Source organism: Agelaius tricolor, unplaced genomic scaffold (genome assembly GCF_023055355.1).
Source record: "Agelaius tricolor isolate 1412-34295 unplaced genomic scaffold, bAgeTri1.0.p SCAF_8, whole genome shotgun sequence".
NCBI classification, from domain to species: Eukaryota; Metazoa; Chordata; class Aves; order Passeriformes; family Icteridae; genus Agelaius; species Agelaius tricolor.
Genome location: NW_027269268.1, coordinates 36775408 through 36796216, shown reverse-complemented (window position 1 = coordinate 36796216; position 20809 = coordinate 36775408). Strand labels below are relative to the sequence as shown.

At 42.2% G+C, this 20809-nt stretch overlaps 1 protein-coding gene across 1 annotated transcript in view; it reads right to left on the bottom strand.

Annotated features, from left to right (window-relative positions):
* Positions 1 to 12973: 12973 nt before the first annotated feature.
* Positions 12974 to 20809, bottom strand: part of KDR (kinase insert domain receptor) — a 30438-nt gene continuing 22602 nt past the window's right edge. The window contains exons 24-30 of the mRNA XM_071432376.1: positions 20693 to 20804; positions 20205 to 20304; positions 19983 to 20088; positions 18783 to 18934; positions 15543 to 15639; positions 15356 to 15444; positions 12974 to 14507 (exon numbers count right to left, since the gene is read on the bottom strand). Of these exons, the coding sequence (XP_071288477.1) occupies positions 14303 to 14507; positions 15356 to 15444; positions 15543 to 15639; positions 18783 to 18934; positions 19983 to 20088; positions 20205 to 20304; positions 20693 to 20804 (861 nt within the window). The 3' untranslated portion in view covers positions 12974 to 14302. The remainder of the gene's footprint in view (positions 14508 to 15355; positions 15445 to 15542; positions 15640 to 18782; positions 18935 to 19982; positions 20089 to 20204; positions 20305 to 20692; positions 20805 to 20809) is intronic.

The following is a 20809-nucleotide window of genomic DNA, read 5'->3' as shown; positions in this document are numbered from 1 at the left end:
ACCTGCAATTTTAAAATCCTACCAGGAGTGGAGCAAACATCTACAGCTGGGATGACACAGGCATTCTTCCAGTATATTATGGCAGATAATAGGAGATACTCGCTGAGCAGCAGGCTTAACCTTTGAGGTTAGAAAGTTCAAACCAATTTGTTGAGAAAAGCTAAAGGCTTATATTTACAAGTTGTAGAAAAGGTCTGGACAAGGAGAGGAACCTGGACTAACAGTGATATGGAAACTCCTACAATCAAGACCAGTATTGTACTGGTCTTAGCAGGTGTACTGACCTTAGCATTTTGTTATTTTTTTAAAGGAATATTTTGAAAGCAAATCTTCCACTCCTGCTCATGGCTGAATTCTTTGATACCATTATAGCATGTGTAAGCCAGGATCCCTTCAGATGATGCCAGACAAAAGGATGAGATTGAGAAACACAATGGACATGCCCCAGCCACCTAAGGGCATGCGGGCTCCGAGTCAGATTAGAAACTGTTCAAAGCAACCTCCTTCCCCCACATACAGTTTGGTCACCAAGTCCTTGGTACCAGCTCATGAATCATGCTGCAGAGTTGCATTGATGCTAACGCTGACAAAGTTTTAGAGACAATTCCTGTTAGTTGACAAATCCAAGAGTACTTATTTACAAAAAATTACTCAGATACAATGGCAAAAAACCAAGAGATATTCTCCAGGATGATGAAAGGCTTACCCACCTTCCAATAGATTAAATTTGAGCCTGCACCTTTCCTTATGCATCATCGGCAATTGCAAAGGAGGATATTTCCCACACAGCAGAATTTTTCCCAACATGCCTGTCCTTCCTAGGATAATATCTCTGCAAAAAGGTTCTCAGAAAAATCTTGAGCCAAATAAAACCAGGCATGCCTTTTCTACGGGTCATAACTACATGGGGAAGCCCTAGCACTTCTAAGGATCCAGGCATTTTTTCTGAGCTTTCCAAGGAAAGAAATATGAAATTACATGTACTGGTCTCCTCCCAGTACCTGAAAGGCAATAGTGTCTGTGTGATGGGGTAATGTATGTAAGGATGTAACTGTGACTCTGGCTGGGCTGGCTGCTGCTTTCTACACTGACTGCAGAAGAAAGTTCATGAAGGTCAGTGCAGAGTCCAGACAGAGTCCAAAGGCAGAAAATCCAAGAACAAACCATTGTTCATACGAGTGGGTGATGAATAATCCAGCATTAATTGGTAAAATGTTACAGTCATCTATGGATGGAAAGAGGAGTTTACCCCCAGGCACATGGTGTGACTCTTTGGGATGGTCCTGCATACGGCCAGAATTTGAACTCAATGATCCTTGTGGGTCCCTTCCAACTGAGCATATTCTGTGATTCTGTGATAGAGACATTTTTCACTTGGGTTGTGAATAGCTGCACACCTCCTTCCTTAGGATATCCCACTTGTTTCCCAGTTATTCCTGCTGGAGATATTTAGGCATATGTAAGTGTATTTCCTGTGGTGTGGATTGAGGCATCTAGCTAGCTTTTAGGTTTTAGTATTGAATTGTCTCTAAATGAAAAGATCATCTCCTTTGAGTCAACATATCACCCGGACAGGAGCAACATAAACTTAAGAGTCAGGTGTCATGTACAGTTTGTTGCTGCTTGACATCTATTAATCATCATAGCCAGAGCCTTTATTTCTCATCTAGTATCATATAGACATACTGAATAGAAAATGTAAGAGATTAGACCCCAGAAGACCTCACAGGGCTGGGGACAAGCTACCTCAAAATATTTTCTTGGCTTTTGGGGTTAAAGGATTGAAGTAACTGGTCCCTCAAGAAGCTGTAGCTCAGTCCACTGAGATGCAAGGTTCCCTCTGTATGAGCTTTGAAAAGGCAGCCAAACTGGGAGAGGCCTCTCTCTAGTGATGGGGGAAAAGCAAACACTACACACACACATGGTCAGAAAAGACCAGAAAGGACAATCAAGTGCACCACAGAGAGTCAGTCTCACTTTGATCCCTGGGAAAACTTTCAAACAAATACTCTTGGAAGACTTTTTTTGGCATATAAAGGAATGAAGGTGATTGGTATCAGTCAGCATGGGTTTAAGAGTGGTAAATCATGCCTGATCAACCTGATTTCTCCTGTGATAAAATGACTGGCCTTGCAGGTGCCTTTGGTGAGGCTTTTGAGGCTGGCACTCACAATGATCTTGTATCCCATGTTAGAGCTCTACAGTCTGGATGAGTTGGATAACTAGAGGGCTGAAAAAGTGGTTGGATAATCAGGCTTTGAGAGTCAATGGGTCATCCTCCACCTAGAAGGTGGTAATAAGTGGGGTACCACAGGTGTCCTTCTTGTAAACTCCTGTTGTGTTTAACATCTTTATCAATGTCTCAAAGAGGGTGGTGAGGTCCACTGTCATCTAATCTCAGAGCTGGCCATGCTTCAGCAGGATGCTAGAGGAGAGACCTTCTGCAGTCCCTTCAAACCTCAGTTATTCCAAGATTCTGTGGGAAGACATTAAATGCAATTTATGCTCTTCTTTCAGAGAGTATTAACATTTAAAATGTAGCATGCATCAGCATTCTTTGAGCTTCATCACAGTGCCTGCTGCAGGCAATTTCCTTTTCTGTTTTTCCCTGTCGTGGGTATGTCCATCACAGAAGACCATGATGGGTCAAATGTCTTTGTTGCTTACAGCTCACATGCTGAAGCTGTGGTTTGGTTTTCTCTCTGACTTTACTCAAGCAATGAATTTCAGCACTCGGCTCTCATTTCATATATTCTAGCTGTCTCTATGATTTCAAATCAGCACAAGGTTTTCCATCTAAAGGGTTAAAAAGAGAAGCAATATTCCAGCACTAATGAGTCAAATACTATAGCTGAAAAAGGGTTGTGTGTCCTGAAATAGACTGGAGAGGATCAGTGCTGTAACCAAGTTTCCGTGTGAACCTCTGGCTTTTATAAATACCAGAGACTCTTTCCTTTCAGATCCCAAGTTTACCTTCCTCATCTGGCTTGTTGCTTCCTTTAGCTGCATTGGGAGGGGACTGCTGTTTTGTAGGGAGAAGCCTGGGTTATTGTTGTCTAATTGGCCTTGTTTTTTTCCACAGATACTGTCCCATGGGATTCAGAAACTGTGAGGCCAGTGAAAGGTGATTTTTCTATGCACAGTTCTTGCCAAGACGGCAACACTTAAAATATTGGCTGGTTTAAAATCCAAGGTGAAACACTCTTGGGTTTCAATGAGGACAAAATTTCACCCAGTTCTTTCTGCGGGATGATGTTCCTCCCAAGGAGGAGGTTTATATGAGGGCAAAAATCCTGTGAACTTCAGAGAAAACTGGTTCCCTGGACACTCTAAAAAATGTATTTGGTTGTTGTGGTATAATATGTATGGTGTTTAACTTTTTGCATAACATCACTCTGATGGTTCTTGCAGACCTTGGGCAGGAAATCACTCTAATATGATCACACTGTCTGCCTGTCCTCCCTTCCTGCCCCCTGCAGTAACCTTTTGGTCAACTAACTACTTGAATATATTCATTTTCCATTTTATTATTTTATATATAGTCTAGTGGTGGGGAAAGACTTCAGATGGAGTTTGTGACTTGATAGGCACTACAAAATCTGATGGCAAGAGCAGGAGCCACAGCTAGTTCAGCTTCACTATTCTAGGCTTAGAGGGCAGACCTGTCTGCTTTCTCCTTTTTTTTCAGTCTCAGGTAATATTAACATATTCTTCATGAGTTTTATTTTAACATGTCCTTGTCTGCAGAAAGCCGAGTTGAGAGAAAATCAGATGTAACTGGAGTTTTCTCTACTGCCTTCCTGGCAGAACAGCAAATGTTTGTTCCCAGGGGCTGATTATTCCTGCTTTGACAATGCCAATCACAGCCTTGCTGGCATCTCCATCTATTCCCAGCAATAACTAAGAAAAGCTATACCAGGTTTCTACAGTCTTGCTCTAAAGCTAGCTGGGAGAATGACTGAAATGTTAAGGTGTCAGAGAGTATGTGAAACAGGAATAAGGAAGAAAAAACCTATTTCAATAGTTAACACCTACGGTCTAATCTTAAAGTCATAAGGTAGAGCAATTTTAAGGGAGAGTAAAGTAAGTTGTGTCTGAAATTTCCTGTGGCCCCACACCAGATTTACAGTGATATTTGCAGAAGAAACTTGTTTACAAGCTCATATCATATATCTCACATGGGAGAAGACTTAAAGTGAGCCAGTGACTTGCTGGAAAAGGACACAGATAGTAGTGAGGTGTCAGCTGAAACAGGGAGCTGGGTTTCCCAAAGGGCAGCTTTATCAGGCTGTCTGTTCTGTTTTTTCCCTTCCCTTTCTCCCCTTGTTCAGCCTTATGGGAAAGGCCTGGAAGAAGTCAGACAGGTTCACTGCTGTGTTACAGCCCTGTGAAGGTGTCTTACCTGTACTGCCTGACATGGTTTGACCAGCCCCTGGATCCAGATATCTCACATACCTGCTGTGCATGGGCTGACAGAGCTGTGGCTGCACTGCCAGATACTTGGTGCTTGTCTGCACCAAATACCAAGCTGCAAATCTGACAGGTTGTTTCTGCTCAGGCTCATGTTCAGGGCAGTTATTCATTTGTTTGCAGAGAGGCTGTGGATGCACAAGTCCCACCAGCTGTAGGGCTGAGCTCAGTGTATCTAGCTATGTTTTGTCACTGGGGATTCTCCTAAGGCAAGAATATTGACTATCTCTTAAAGGGTGATGCCACAGGGCAACATCCAAAGACACCAAAGTAAACAGCCTTTACATGTCATGGACTTTCAGCAGTTGTTGAGAATTTCCATGCTTTAGCCTTGAGGAAATTTTTCCCTGTAAAGTTACTAGGTACACAGGCATCCCAATGGTGTCAATGAGCTTTCCCTCTCTGTGCACTGCTGAGCATGGTCTCGTGTTGTGTTCAGTGAACTTTGAGCTAGAAACATGGAGTGACAAGAAAAATATAATTTAGTTTTTCCTTTATGAATTATCAATTTACATTCACCTTTTGGTTTTTTCCATCTTAAAAGAAATGGTAAACAGGTTGACTTCTTCACCAAGATTGTGTGGAAATACAGGATATATATATTTAGCACCAGTCAATCTGTTCAGAATGAGTCGGAAACCCATCAGTTCCTGAGGCTGTAATAGATTTCCTCTGCACAACATGTCAGCAGCCTGATGGAGCTGAGGATATTCTGCCTGTGTACTTGAAATGTCAGGAATGCAGTGCTTATTTGCAGCAAAAAGGCTGAAAATCAGGGCCTAAAGTCTCTCACCCAGAGGTTACATGACTCTTCAACAAGCTGCTGAGAGAGACACAAGCTGTGTAGCTGGTACTTGGTGGGGTGAACATCACTGAAATCAAACTGCAGGGTGCAGCCACCCGTGTGAGGTGTCTGTGACAGTGTCTGGTCCACTGCCCTTCACCCTCTCTTTAGGGACACACTCATTTTCCAAGGGCTTGGAGCCACTTAGAGCAATTTTAGCAGAATTTGTTTTACCCATGCATACGATGCTCTTTGCTGAGCACTTTAAGCGTGTGTTGGAAAACACACATTTATCATCTTTTACATGCAGCTCAGAAAGTGTAACTCTTGCAGAGAATTAGTGTCAAGACACTGTTTTAGTTAACAATAAGAGCTTACAAGTTCACTTATAAAAGCTTCAGGGGGTCATATTACAGTACACCAAAGCACCCTTCTAGGAGCTTTAGCAGTCGACAGTAGAATCCAAAGTAACAGTAAATCAGCAGGATAAGGACATAGAAAACTTCTCCCAAACACCCTGTCTCAGTTTCCCATGATTTGCAGCTCAGAGATTTCCTGAACTTGTGATGTGTTTAATATATTTAGTACCTCTGAATGCTTTCTTCTTCCATTAATTTGCTTAATAGTTTGCTCAACTGATGTAATTTTTTACAACCTGTGGGAAATAATTTCACAAGTTTACTGAGCACAGATGGAAGCTATATTAACATATTTGCAGCTGATGCTCCCTAGTTCTTATGCTGGAAGAGACAGAAAACCAGTTTTTCCCTACAACTTTATTTCTGTAAGACACAACCTATGTGAGGTGTGAGCCAAGTATTATCTATTCTCTGTATTATCTTATTCTCTGTAACACAAATAAAAGGAATGCAGAGAACTCTTTTGATGAAGACTTTTACACATCTGAAAGAATATCTTCAGGTTTACTTGAAGTTCTTTCAGCTGCTGAAGAAAACACAAGAACAGAGTGGAGAGAGGGAAATGTCTTTCTTACCATTTCAGAAAATGGCCCGGATGGGAGCAGTGGGTGACTCCCCCATCTGCAGCCCACAGCCACATAGACACACTGTGCTACATCTGAAAAAGGTTGCAGTGGTTTTAATTTCACAAGCAGTGTTAGCTAGAGGAAGGACTGAAGCTGTGCCTCTCCACTACTTCCAGCATCCACAGCTTTCCCTCCTGCAGCTGTCACATCCCTTTTCATAGCTGTGATACTCAGTAAACCATGTCCTGGGAGCTGAGTTCCAAATAACCCGAGAAAACCAACCAACCAACCAACCAACCAACCAACCAACCAACCAACCCCATCTCAATTTGTTTTTCAGTCAGGTCTATCCTCTGCTGGAACAAAAACCCCCACAGAACATGGGGTAAGGGTTAAGCTCAAGAGTCTTAAGCCAAAGTTAGAGAGTTTCTTCTGGTGAAGAAACTGCCCAACTCTGACAGTTAATGTCAGAGTAAGCGTCAGAGAATTTTGGGTTGAGCTATACTGAAAGTATATAAGCTTGTTTCACAACTACAGCCTGTGAAACAAGAGCTGCCTAGGATGTACCTTGCATTTTTTTACCATGATATTTAAGCTCTGACGAACTCTAATATGCCCAAACCTAATAATATGCTCTTAATAAAGAAAAATAAAAAGCACTTCATCAACTCAGATGAGAAATCTATCACAGATACTTCTGTGGCAAAGTGTTCTTCATTAGGCTAGTGAATTTTTGGAATAATTGACAAATATGTTTATGGTATGGTGATTTGAATATACATATTTAGATTAATATATTAATTTGCTTGAAAGCTATGTAGTGGTCAGGAATTTTAATGATATTTAGGAGTCAGAAGGGGGGGAATTTTTAAACATACAGCGATGTTTTTCTACAGTCAACTTGTAAAACTGTTAATTTAATTCATATTAATTAAATTAATTTAAGACTGTGGGCAGATTTTGCAACCTTTTCTTCAATGTCTAAAACATCTTTCTCATCATGCAAAGACCAGTTTCAGCAGAATTATAAAGATTCCTCCTTATTTGCTTTCAAAGCTGTCCCCATAACAGACTCTACAAACTACAGCTATTAAGGGACACTGCATGATACAATATTGATTTCTCTAATAGCTATATAATTATACTGAGAAGCAAATTGCTAATAAAACTCAATAATCCTCCTGAAAAATTAGCAACATTAGCCCGGGAGCAGGCTGGAAATGACTAAAGCCATTGTTCTGATAGCATTAGCAAACATACATTAATAATTGTATTGCTTTAGCTGCACACTCCCTGCTGTTTTAGTACTTAACTTTACTGAAATGCTAAATAGTTGTTGCCAGTTTAAGAAGTTTATCAGACAATATAAAGATGTCTTTGTGATTGCAATACAAAACTACACATAAGTGCACCTAAAAAGTTCTGCTGGTGAAGTTATCTCCTAAGAGCTCCGTTTATGGGTATTACCCAGAGTTTAAAGAGAGCTTTTATACCCCTGAGTCTTAACTCAGTAAGTAACTGATAAGATAGTCCTGGCTTTCCCCATCTTTGGCCGGTTCATGGTGCTGCTGTTTGTGCTGCATTTCAGTTATCCAGCCCCTGCCTGCTGCCTCTTATCCCTCCCTGCAGCCAGCCAGGAGCCAGCACAAGCAGCCTGGGAGCAGGGCGACGCTGCCCATGGGAGACCAGTCCAGCCCAGCCCCTGGAAACCTTTCACCAGCCAAAAATAGCAGCTCTGGGAAGGTGCCGGCAAAGCCGGGTCTTGACATTGACTGATGCTCCCTAGTGCCGCCGTCCGTCTGTCCGTCCGTCCGTCCGTCCGTCACGCAGAGCGCTGGACAAAGCACGGCCCGCTGATGCCTGTCCCACAGCCTCCTTCCTCCCCACGGAAACCACAGATCTTGCAGAGTCCTGCTTGGGAATCATGCCAGACAGATGTCACCCTCTCACCAAGGGGCCCTGTTTACAGGTTTGGGGAGATGCAAACACATTTTACAGGAATACTCTGACTTCAAAGGGAAAGACTGGGGGATAGCTGTCCATAAAATCCACGATGACAGTGAGTGGGGAAAACTTGATCAATGTGCTGGAAAGTAGCTTGGGCCATCAAGTGAAAATGGGCATGCAAACAGCTCTTGCTGTGGGATGTTGCAGATGTTAAGGGTTACACACAAGTTCCAAAAGTGGAAAATCCATTACAGATATTAAACATAAGGGTCCACTGCTGGTTCAGATGCCTTGCCCAACTGATCAGCTCTTAAACCCTAGCCTAAACATGGTAAACAGAGAAATAAATGGAGCAAGTCTACAAGTGAAAACCTGGAAAACTTCAGGAATTATCCTTCCTAGGAATAAAGGGGCATATTTCTGCATGAAATATGCCCCTTTATTCCTAGGAAGGATAATTAGGATAATTATCCTTCCTAGGAAGGATAAAGCAGCCTCTACATAACTAGCAGAAAGAAGTGCTGGTCTTCCAATCCAACAGTGCAACCTGAAGGTATCTAACAAGCAAAACCCCTTTGTTCTTTCTCAGTTCCTGATGCTAAAGCACAACTCTCCAGGACCTATGCATATTTGAAAAGGATATACACAGTTATTAAAACTTTCTTTAGGTCCTCTCCTCTGCTCCATGCAATGCAGCACTGCCCAGCCCAGGCAGAGTGTCAGTCCCCAAACCAAGGTCACTGCTGCCTGCTGGCCCCCATCAGCTGCAGAGTTAACCAGGGTCCAGTACACTGGGAATGAGTGGTGGAAAACAACCTGCCATCTTCAGCCTCAAACAAGTCTGATAGAGGTGAAACATGACAGATAACCTTTGCTGCTGCAGTACATGACACAACAGGGGAATGGAATACACCAAGAAGTGCAAGAAACTCCAGCAACCAGACATGACTTGCATTCCTCTGGTTATTCCCAGATGGGGAGATGCTGCAGCTGAAGGTGTGCCTTCAGCACATACAGAGGCTACCCTGTGGCTGACATCCTGCTAGTGAGCTTGGTTCCAGCAGCACAGACTTTGCTGTGCCCCACTGTCATGGCACCATCACAATAATTCTGGGCCAAGCAGAGGTCCAGGCTGCCAAACCTTCACTGGTACTGCTGCTTAGCTGGGCAGAACGAAAACTACCTTATGTTTATCTACAATGAGTGGCAATCATGCTTCTGACTGTAGTGTGAAAACAGACCAAGAGAAATAAAAATAAACTCTCTTTGTGAAACCATTGCTAACCACACCATTTAGCATGACTATACTGAAAGAGACAGCAGCATGGAGCCCAGAGAAACAGCTTTGCAGGATGGTGAACAGATTCAGCTTTCCTTGGAAAAGATAACTGAACTTCATTTCATATGTTCCACCCTTTGAGAAAGTCTTTTTTTTTTTTGACCAGGACTTAGGAAACCACATGGCACTGCCATTTAATGTGGCACCAGAGGCTGCGTCTAACATTAAAGCTGGGTCTGGAAATTGAATTCATTTCCCCCCTACTCCTCCCCAAAACTTACAGAGCAGTAATCATTCACCATAACATGTCATCCCAACAAGCTGCAGGGCAGAGATACCTCACATTTGAACCAACTGGTGACAGCCAGTGAACAATGTCTATGTAACCAGAACACCCTTCATCATGGATCTGATATGTTTAACAGCTAATTAAACCTGTGTAGGAATTAGGCTTTACATTGTACAGTTTTATGGCAACAAAACCTGAGCTTCCTAAGATTACACTGAGCAGCTCCTTATCTCTGATGCTGAGATGTTTATCAGCACCATATGTTACAAGCCCCTGCTATGTTTCCCAATGACCTTCTGGGACTTAATCAGCCTGAATGTCAGGGGTTGAGGAGCTGAGGACATATATTACGACACAGAATGCAACACTCAGCCAGGCAGAATAAAAATACAGGGCAGAAGTCCAAAGAAAAGGTCTTTGTTGGTTAACTTCTGTCCCTAATAAATTTGTCAATTAGAAAGAACAAACGTTAACTTTGTTTTCCTTGCCCTTGCTGTTGCTCTGTGAGGTCCCACACTGCGAGGTAACACAGGGTGTGTACTCAAGTACCAGTGATGAGGGGAAACCTCAGATGATTCATGGTTTGGGAATGTTTTGCATAAAAATAGCAAATTCCAGCTTTATATCTGGAGGCTATCCATACTACCCAGTTATGTTTTCCAGTCTTGGAACCATAAAAAGAGATGCCATGGAGAGGAAATTTTTGTCCCCAGTGTCAGCAGCTCTGATTGTAGTGATTTTAGTCACATGCTGCTTTCAATAAGCACTCTGAATTAATAAAAACTTAAGAATTAATAAGCATTCTGTCCCAAAAGTATCCAGGCATGGTATTTTGGGATGACCACATCAGAAGACATGCAGTATCATCCTAACACTTTTTTTCTCATGTGAAATGCACTTGCTTGCAATTGGAGAGGCATTAATAAGAAAAGCTTAGGCAAGGACTGGATTTGCCAAGACATTTCCATGCAAATGATGAGATACATGTTACAGTATCTCTTGCAGGGAGAAGGGCCTACCTACTATTCTTGAACACCCCTGCATTCTTCAGGTGGGCTGTGTTTACATTGATAAGGGCTGACATGAGCCATCTCCAAGCCATGAAGCTGCCTATTTCTGGCATGGCTGTGCTTGATTGCCCACATCCTAACCCACCAGCAATTACTGCTCACTCTGGCAGTTCCTCTGAACAAGACAAGTCAATCCCGTCACTGTTTCTCCTCACTCCAGCCCAGCTGCTCACAGTGATATGTTTGGATACATAATTTCCTAAGTGTCCCTTCTATTTATTCTAGCTCACTGGGCTCAGATCCAGGCTGAATTTCATGGATAAGGATGCTGATCCAAATATTGACACTTTGCTGCATGGCTGCAGGATAGAGATAAAGCTGGGACTGGTTTGCAAGGCATTTGCAAATCTGTGCATTATATGTCTGTTGTTTAATTGAAAATATCCCGTTTGGAATTTAAAGCATCTCAAAGACAGATGTGGCATGACTCGGGTTTAGCTGAATGTGCTGTATTCAGAATACAACAAAAAGTCCAGGTGTTTTAAAGGATGTAATGGCCATGGTTCAAGAAAAGAATTGTGTTACTGGATGCCAAAGATATGAACACATTTATAGAACCTTTGCTTGCTTCTGACAGTGATTATATGGTTGGGATTGAATTTTTTTTTTAGAAACTAATTTCCTTTCCCAAAGCAGGTGTGTGCTAGTTGCCACATTTTGCAGGCATATTTAAAACTATTTGGACCCAGAAGAGAATTTAATTGGTTGACAAGGATTGTAAGTGTGAACTTAGTAAATGACATGGCTATGTCTTGAAACTTCATTAGTCTGCATTGTGGTGGGAGGCGGTCCCAAAGGTACCAATAGCACACAGATATCTGACTGTGTGTATGTGGCACATATCGTGTGTTACACCAAGCTGGAGAGGGAAAAAACTATGAAATGAGATGTCTAAATTGAACATCTCAAACCTTGAGGAATGCAGGTCTAGGGCAGATGGATACCAATGACACATCTTCCTCTCCACCTCAGTGTCAGGACTCTCCAACATATGGCTCGTCAAAGTCCTGCCGGTGTCAGTACTTCATGTCCATTGTGTAATAATACACAAGAGAAGAGCACTTTCATTAAAAACATTGAAAAATATTGCAGAGGGGGGATGTTAAAGGATGTAGCATTGTCTGTTGAGCATACTCTGCTGGCTAGACTCTTGCCCGGGAAGCGAGGCAAATGTCAAATATATTTGTGAAATCCTTCCTAGAAGCCCTTACACATGATCTAGGAAGCCCCTTCCTTTTTTTCTGTCTGACCTCCCTGCTCCTGATTTCCTGGCTATAAAATGCTTTACATTTAGGGGGAGGAATGGAGAAACATTTACAGCTTAACATCTCATAGCCTTGTATTTGGGTAATGCACATAATGTGTAGAGAGCATTAGCCCCATGTTCAGCCTGAGAAGAATTTAGCAGCCAGATCTCTCACTTCCTAGACAAATGTTCTCACTATGCAGTAGCCTGTCTCATTTCAAATTGCAATAAAGAGAAGCTGAATTAAAGTCTGCAGTTTGTGGCTTAACTTCCCTTGCACTGTTTTGTAGCATAAGCTGTTATGTCCCTAGCAGTGGACAGCCTTGCCCTCAGAACAAAGGCCGACACAATGCAGAAGAGTAAGTCAAAAATTGGACAACAGAGTGAAAAGGTAGGAGCTTTAAGTACAGGTTTAAAATAAAGGAAGACTTCACTGCACAAGAGCAGGGACAACATTTAGTCTGTGAGAAGTGAGCTAGGAGAAACAAAAGTGGGAAAAGACGAATAAGGCTTTAAGGGAAAATGCCACTCCTCAGGCAAAAGCCACAATACAATTAGATCAACCATCCCCAAAGGAACATAATAAACTTTCTCAGGGGAGATTCAGGTCATACAAGCAGTCTCTTCCTCTGACCATTTCTCTAAAGGTATTTATTGCCAACTGCTAAAAATCACTGAAGTTCCTTTACTACACACGCCTACTACATGTTTGTAGACTTGAAGCAAGTAGTACTTTAGAATCTTCCCCATCAACAGATGTAACAAAAGAAAACAAACCTACTTGTAGCCCCCAGGTCTAAATTTCCAGTCCCTTTTAATAAAGCGAAAAGTTTTAGCTATTAAAAAAAATTGTGACCTTTTCAATGCTACAGAAGACAGATACAAAATGTGAATAGTAAAATATCTGTTATATAATATATATTTATATTTTAATATATTACATTTATTTCTACATAAAGAGGCTATAAATACTGTATATGCCTTATATTCATGGTTCCCAGCATTTGACATTATAGTAAGTACAAACAAAAAAATACTTATAAAAATACAAAAAGAACTCAGTAGAAATAGCTTTACATTTTAAAATCTTGTAGTCCTCATTGTGTCTATCAATAGAGTTCTGGGACTACAAGAGCACAGGTAAGAAGTTGTCCAACAATTAGGCACAATTTCACCACTCGGAGAAGATCAGAGCTGCCATGAAACCAGTCACGGATTCCCAAGGCTACATAAACTGAGATCTCTGCCACTGCAAACAGACTTTGAGTTTTCAAAGTGAAAAAGTCAGATCTAAATCTGAGGAAGGGGGAATGAGATGAGAAGGTAGGGTGCCCTCAGGATGCCCCACCAGAACCACAGTGCTTCCTGTGGTCCTGGAGTAAATGACATTGCCTTTTCTACCTGTTAGAGAGACTGCCCAAGTGGTGATCTGAGGGGAGGAGAGTATTTTCTGCAGCAGTTTCGGGCAGCTCAGAGGCAGGTAGGCATGAGTGAGGGTGCTGGGGATGAAAGGGGAGCAGAGCCATCCTCAGAGGTCAGGCATGGCCCTGCTATTTGAGTCCCATCCCTTGGCTCAGTGCTCTGTCTTCTCCCTACTAACAAACTTCACTGAGAAAATGCAACTCATGAGGACTTGTACAGCAGCCTTTTTCCTCTGCCAAGGACAGAGACCATCACCCACACCTATATTTAGCCCAGCCTATGTTTAGTCTCAGGCCCTCAGAGTGCCAGAGCCTTGAGCTGGAGGTTCCTTTTTTTGTTTGTGAAGGTACAAGCAAGGAATAACTCTGAGAAACAAGAAGCCAGTGCCGTGCTGTTTCCTTCCTGGAGTCCAGCCACAAGGGGAAAAACAAACAAAAAAAAAGCCCCACAAAAGCAGGGAGGTGCCATTATTTCGTACAAGTAGGAACAGTTAAGTCGAATGCCGTGATGCCACCCGCATCAGGCAGATGCTCGACATCACCAGGCTCAGCCTGTGCCATGGGGCTGGCACAGCCCACACACCACGGCCAGGGCTCTGCTGGCACCCTCAGCCACCAGTGTCTCTTGAGGAAAGAGCCCCAGCCTGGCACGGCACAGTTTTGCTGCCGGATGCTTCTGCATCATCTTCAGGAAAAATAAGTGTCTTTTCTAAGTCCCATGGATGCCATCTTTCAATACATCAAACCCGAATACCACCAGCCCAGGCAATGAAGGCACATCCCAGGGGGAGCTGGAGCTGCCAGCTTCAGCCTAGAGCGGCGCGGGGCTCTCGTAGGGGAGCCCGTGGGCGCGGCAGAGCACGGGCGACGCCTCCTGCGCACACAGGAGCTCGGTCTCCTCGCTGGAGTACACGGTGGTGTCCATGTCATCCGAGTGGTATCCCGACTGGTACCCACTGGTCTGGTTGGAGGCCTCGGACATGACGGACTCGTTACTCTTGCTGGGCACCAGTGTGCTGCAAAAAGCAATCAGAAACAGGGCTGAGAGAGCTGTGTCTTCTGGAGGGCAGGTGGGCGACTCTGGATGGCAGCTGCTTTCCATCACAGCAACAACCAAAGCAAGAGGCTGTACTTAAACCTGGCTTCAAGCCTTTTTAAACATGCATTTGATTACAAGGAAAGACCTTTTCATATGCCCTAACTTCACTAATGCATGAAAAAGATGTTTAATTTTATGATGATACAAGGAGTTAGATTGCGACCACAGATGAAATGGAGAGAAAGCTTTTAGAGGCTTTACTTCAGCTGTGGTGCAATTGTAACTGCAGTATATCTTCATCTGCACTTGAGTTGTTCTGGAAAAAAATAATTCCTGAGAAGCTCTCAGAGAGCATATATGAGGTCTCAGCTTCATGAATGCCACTATGCTTCCTGTGAACTGCACAATGAAACCCCTGTACTACGCTCTGAAAATACACCCAGGTACATCTTGAAAATTGAGTCCCAGCTATTAGGAAAAAAAAAAATAAAGCAAGCAAAAAACCAAGAGCTGTTCATCGGTTCAGACATGCTCAGTTGTGTGCACCAGCTCAGTACCTTTGAGGGGTGGTTGATGCTATTGCAGGTGATAAATACAAGTCCTTTCTGGGTCCTGACTGAGGCTTCCAAAAGCTGCATTACCTCCCCTCGCCTAATACCAAATCCAGATGACCAGGCATATTAGGCATAATTTTGCTTTCTGTTTTTGAAAACACTTTAAGAAAAGATTTTTTTTCTTCTGGACAATTTTAGAAACCAATCATCAGTCTTCTGACATACTGCAGTAAAAGGTCATATTGAATTCTATGTTCAGCCCAAGCCTTACCTAAAGGGTATTTTCACTTGGTTTTCACTCTCTTCCAATGCCTTCAGCTCTTCAGATGCAAGAACCATCCCACTATCTGTCTGGTTTTCCTGTAAAGGTGTTGGAAATGCATTGAATGGAAAAATATTAAAGCCACAAAAAAAAAAGCATCAACAGAAGGACAGTATGTATAAATAGACAAACTCACCTCCTGAACAACTTTTACAGTGGTTACCAATGGGACATCTTCAAATGTTTTCACACTTGCAGGGCGGCTTTTTCTCTTGCTACCTTGTCGGTACTGACTGCAAAGAAAACAAAATAAAAAAATCTTGTGTCTGCTCTCCACAACTTGGCTGCAAACAGCACAATGATATCAGAATCCTTTTATCTCTCTTCAGAGAAGTTAATCCTTTTGTCAAAACATATTATGCAAACTTCAAAATATCTATTTATTGAAAGGGATGAACAGCCTAGAAAGTGGCATATTTCTGACCTTTTGCTCCTGACAATATTGATCTCTGAGCAAATTCTAAGAAATGGCTTTGAGAAAACAGCTTCTTTCCTCATTTACACTGGAGGGCTTAACTTCCTGCAAGCTTTGCTTAGAACTATAATAAACAGAGAAGCCTGGAGCACAGACGTGTGTCTCTCTCTTTGGACTGCACTTCTGAGACCCCTGGCTGGACCTAGGACAACAACAGCAGAGTCAGCACACTGCTGCCCTTAAGCCGTGGGGATCAGGACAGGGAGTGCTAAATCTCTCTTGAAGGCTCTTCTCCAAAAGAAGCTCTTCAGGATGACATCCATAAAAAATATTGGACAAAAAAATAAAATTGACTTTCATGGAGATACTAACACAGCAAACAAAACGGCACCCTCAGCTTTCTGCCTAAGTGAAAATGGAATGAAATGGATGGTGTCCCAGTTAAACGGGGCAAATTTATGTTCTTAACAGCTAATGAAGGAAAAGCCATGGAGTTAGTAGAGTAACCTGCATCCATTAGAAGTGCAAAATTGGAGACAATTAAAAGCATCATTCCCCCCTTTTCCCACTTTAGCTATGCTGAATCCTGCTTATCTCCAATAGACATATATTTAAATTGGTGTGGATTTTACAAGTTCCTTGAGTAGCCTGCTCCAGTACTCAATCACAATTCAGAACATTTTTCAAACATTAAATATTATTATTTATTAAATTTAAAAATATTAAAAGTATTTGCTCAAATAAAATTTGTCCTAATGCTGGGGACACAGAACAATTATTTAACACCCTCTTTGGAGCAATTTTCATATACTGAAAACGGTTACTATATTCCCTCTCCATTTTCTCTTCCTAAACTTAACAAAACCAGTTCTTTCAAGCTCTCTCCACTGGCCATGTGTTCTGCTCCTTTGCAGTGGTATCTAATCTATTTCCCATCCAACACTTCCAGGACCAAACCCTCAAATGGACAATCTAGTCCATGCAGCCTCCTGGACACCCTGATCTTGTACAACTAGAAGCTCATTCCACAAGTTGCCTTCTGTGTTTGGAAGCTCCCTGTGTGCCTGCATTAAACGCACACATATGCATAGAACTGCACGGCCAGTTTTCCAGTGTGGTGAGGGTTGAGAAGCCCAGCCTTGATCTGAATGACCTCCCAAGTATGGGAGACCCACCTCTGCTCAGCCCAGACAAGATTACTGTGACTTGATTTTTTTCTTGACAATTCCATGCTGGCCATTTATAGTTAATTTGTTTTCCTGTAGGCATTTACCATTATTTATCTGAACATTTATTCCAGGATCGTTCCTAGAATTCAAATTAAACTGATTGCAGAATTACACTTTTTCTGTTCTTTCCAAGAGTAGGCATTATCTTTACACTTTACACTAACTCTTCTATACCTCACCTGACTGGTTTTAATGACAATCTTTCAAGAGTCAGAAATCACATATCTCTTTCCTATGCCAAATAGGGCAGATGTTAGGAGGTCCTGCTGATTTTAACTTATATCAACAATTTAAAGATTCTTTAATATTCTCCATGTTTTCCCTGCGCTTGCTATCCTCCGCTAGCTTTGGTCTAGAGATTATATTTTTTCATAGTTAGCACTTTTGTGAAGATTGAAAACGACATCTCTGAAAAGATAAATCTTTTCCACTACCAGCATAGCAAGATCCATGCCTACAAAATAATTTTCAGCTACCAGAACATAAGAATAAAGCCCCTAAGCATGACTTGACCTCCTCACTTTGCCTCTTCTAGCATGGTAGCTTTCACAATCCTGTCACAATGTAAGATGAGAGAAAAGAGATTCAAAGTCTCCTTAAAATGTCAAGAGAGTGCTTTACTTCTGTTCGTAACAGGAAATGGGGACAAGAAAAGCCTTATAAGAAGTACTAAAAGTGGAAAATAAGTGTGATGCTTTCAGTGCTAAATCATGCTTTTTTTTTTCTTTTAAACACATATAGTTTGAACTGCCCCACAACTAAAACATGGGGTTCAGAGTTCAGCTGCAGGACGGTAAGTTCACCCAAAGTGTGAAATGCATTGTGCCTACGTAGTCTTTTCTAGGACGACATAAAAATGTTATCCTGTTCTACCCCAAGTCTGTGGTGGTTATGATACACGCAGTGAGGCAGAGGGCTCTGCTTCATGGAAGCCCCATGAAACCTGTCAACAGAGTCTGTCCCCACCCTGGTGTTCACATTGCTCTTTCTACCCTCCTTCTTCTGAGGTTGCATTGAACAATCCAGGGCTCCCAGCATCTCAGTGGCTGCATTGGATGGGAAAATTCCTTTCTCTCTTACATCCCATGCCAGAGGTCCTCAAAGGGTCCAACATAAGCCCCTGAAGTGCCTTAGTACAAACTCCTTACTGGAAAGTCATCTCTGCCATGATACCTAACAGCATTTACCACTGAGGATGCCCCATGAGCCCACCAGAAGGAAGCAGTGGACAAAAACAGTGACAACACTATTTATGTCACATTCTCCTTGGCCATCAATTCATGAGCTGTTTTCCAATGTTTCACTTTAGGAGGAGAAATGCCAGAGAGGTTATTAATGATAGCTCTATCATCATTAATGTTCTTGGCAGCTGCAACACAAGAACACTGTGACCACAACTGAATTGGAACAGTAAAACTTTCTATATGTTCTGGTTCTTGAAAAACAAACAACAGATATTTTCATGGGGTTTACTTTTTTTGTTTGTTTGTTTTTGAATGAGAATACCAAGTCTTGAAAGGGTAGCAACAATAAAAATAAATAAGAAAATCACTAACTGGGAAGGTAAGAAACTAGCTTTTGCCTAAAAAAGCTTTACAAATTCCTTCTTATCCCTATGGAGAAGGTTAAATATGGACCAGGCAGCTGAAGTCTCTTCCTTTCATTTTCCCTTCCTCCAGCATGAACAAAACCTTCCCAGAGGCCCCAGTAGGATGTCCACCATATAAAATACCTAATTCCTGCTGTGTTGTCATAATGGAATTTAGGATCACAGACTTCCTCTTCCTCCCTACAGGAAGCAGGTGAAGTTGGGAGAGAGAGACCCGAATCCTCTTCCATATTCAATGACACTGACAAAGGAAGGACAACGTAGTCTTTACCATCCTGTAGAACACAGTGAAAAAACACAAAAATTAAATAGGCTACAGAGACACACAGACATAAACAGATACATGCACGTACATGGAGCATGCATCAGCCCAACAGGGTGGGTGTCTTATTAAACTATGAACATTATAACACCATTGCAGGAGCAGCTACATCAAAAGAAGGAAGTGGTTCTTATTAATCTTCCAAGTAGTTTTACTTATTTTTTAAATAAATTCTTATATTATATACTGTAACATAATGTATAAACTGGACTTTTTATTGATGTCTTTGAAAAAATAAAAGTAGATCTCATTAATGTTTGAATCCCAATGCCACAAAAAAAATTAACCTGACAGTTTAGAAGGGCAGTGTAATTCCCATTATCACAGAGGTTAGAAAGGGAGAGTCTGTCTAATATAGAGCACACAGCCAAATCCATCCTCTTTCATTCAGTGGGTTCATATCTATGGAAGAGGAAACCACAAGATGGAGAGCTTGGGAGCGAGGCCCATGTCCCCAGCTGGTCGCAGTGGGCTCTCGTACTGCAATGCCTGCACACAGGTCATGTCTTACCACATTAATTTGCATGGAGCTGCTCACAGGCAATGAAGTTCTTATATCCTTGTTTTCCAGGATAGCCATTAAAAGCATTGCAGCCCACACCCTCATGTACGCAAAGATAACCATCTTTGGCACAGTAAGATCAACAGGAGCTACCTGCTGGAATGCCTCTGCAGCTAGCAGAGAAATCAGCAGCAGAGCAGGGAACCGAGCCTGTGCCAACAACTGCCCAGCAAAGACAGCAGTAGTGTCACGGGAAGCTTTGCTGGCAGGGCAGGGTGGCTTTTGGTTACCACAACACAACCTCTGGGATCCCTACACCACCAGTCACTCTCTGCTAGTCAGAGACCCAACTGCTGGTCAGTAATGGGGGCAGCAGAAGAAGCCCAGGCTCCCTGACAGCTCCAGCAGACAGTACCCAGCTGTGATGTGTTGTGATGGCAGGCAGGACAGGACAGATTCAGCCAGTGGTTTTAGCCACCAGAGAATACAGGTCACATACCTGACGGACATTGGCTTGCAGTAAGTTCCCCAGGTGCTCCACCAGCTCTGAAAAAGTTGGTCTCTGCTTAGGATCTCCATGCCAGCAATCCAACATTGTTTGGTACCTGGAATGACAAAACCAATTAAAATACCAGCGTGAAGAAGACAGCACCCATTTCTTGCTCCTGCATCTGCTAGTAGTGTGGGGTAAATGTGGGCAGATGGAAGAAGAGTTTCTCACATTTCTGGTGTTGTATAGTCTGGTGCTCTCATTCTCGTTCCTTCTTTCAGTCTTCTGCAAAATTCCTCATCAATTTTCACTCCGGGGTACGGTGATGCGCCTAAAATGAAAGCAACAGTAATTTTAATGCATTAGACTCTTAAATTCTAGGATTCATTTTCAAGCAAATAACTTGCTATGGTCTGTGTTAATAAGACAATTTGGTGTATTTGGATGTGTAAACAATTTATATTTATGATGGAAACAGCAACTGACTGAGTAAATGAGGCACATCATCACATACTGAAATTGTATGAAGAAGCATTTCAAGCCCATGTTCCAACATTTGCATTTTAAAGAAAATTTGAGTATTTTATTTTGATGGAGAAAATATACAGGAATTTTTCAAGAAGTAAAAAGAACATGCTACAGAGGTTCCAAGAACACTTTGACTGCTTTCTTCAGACTCTTTTGTTCAGAGACGGCTCAGTAAAATTAAAGTGACTCACCTAATGAAAATATTTCCCACAGCAGAACTCCAAAGGACCATACATCACTCTGAATGGTATATACTCTATCAAAAATGGTTTCCGGTGCCATCCATTTTAGGGGTAGTCTGGCCTAAA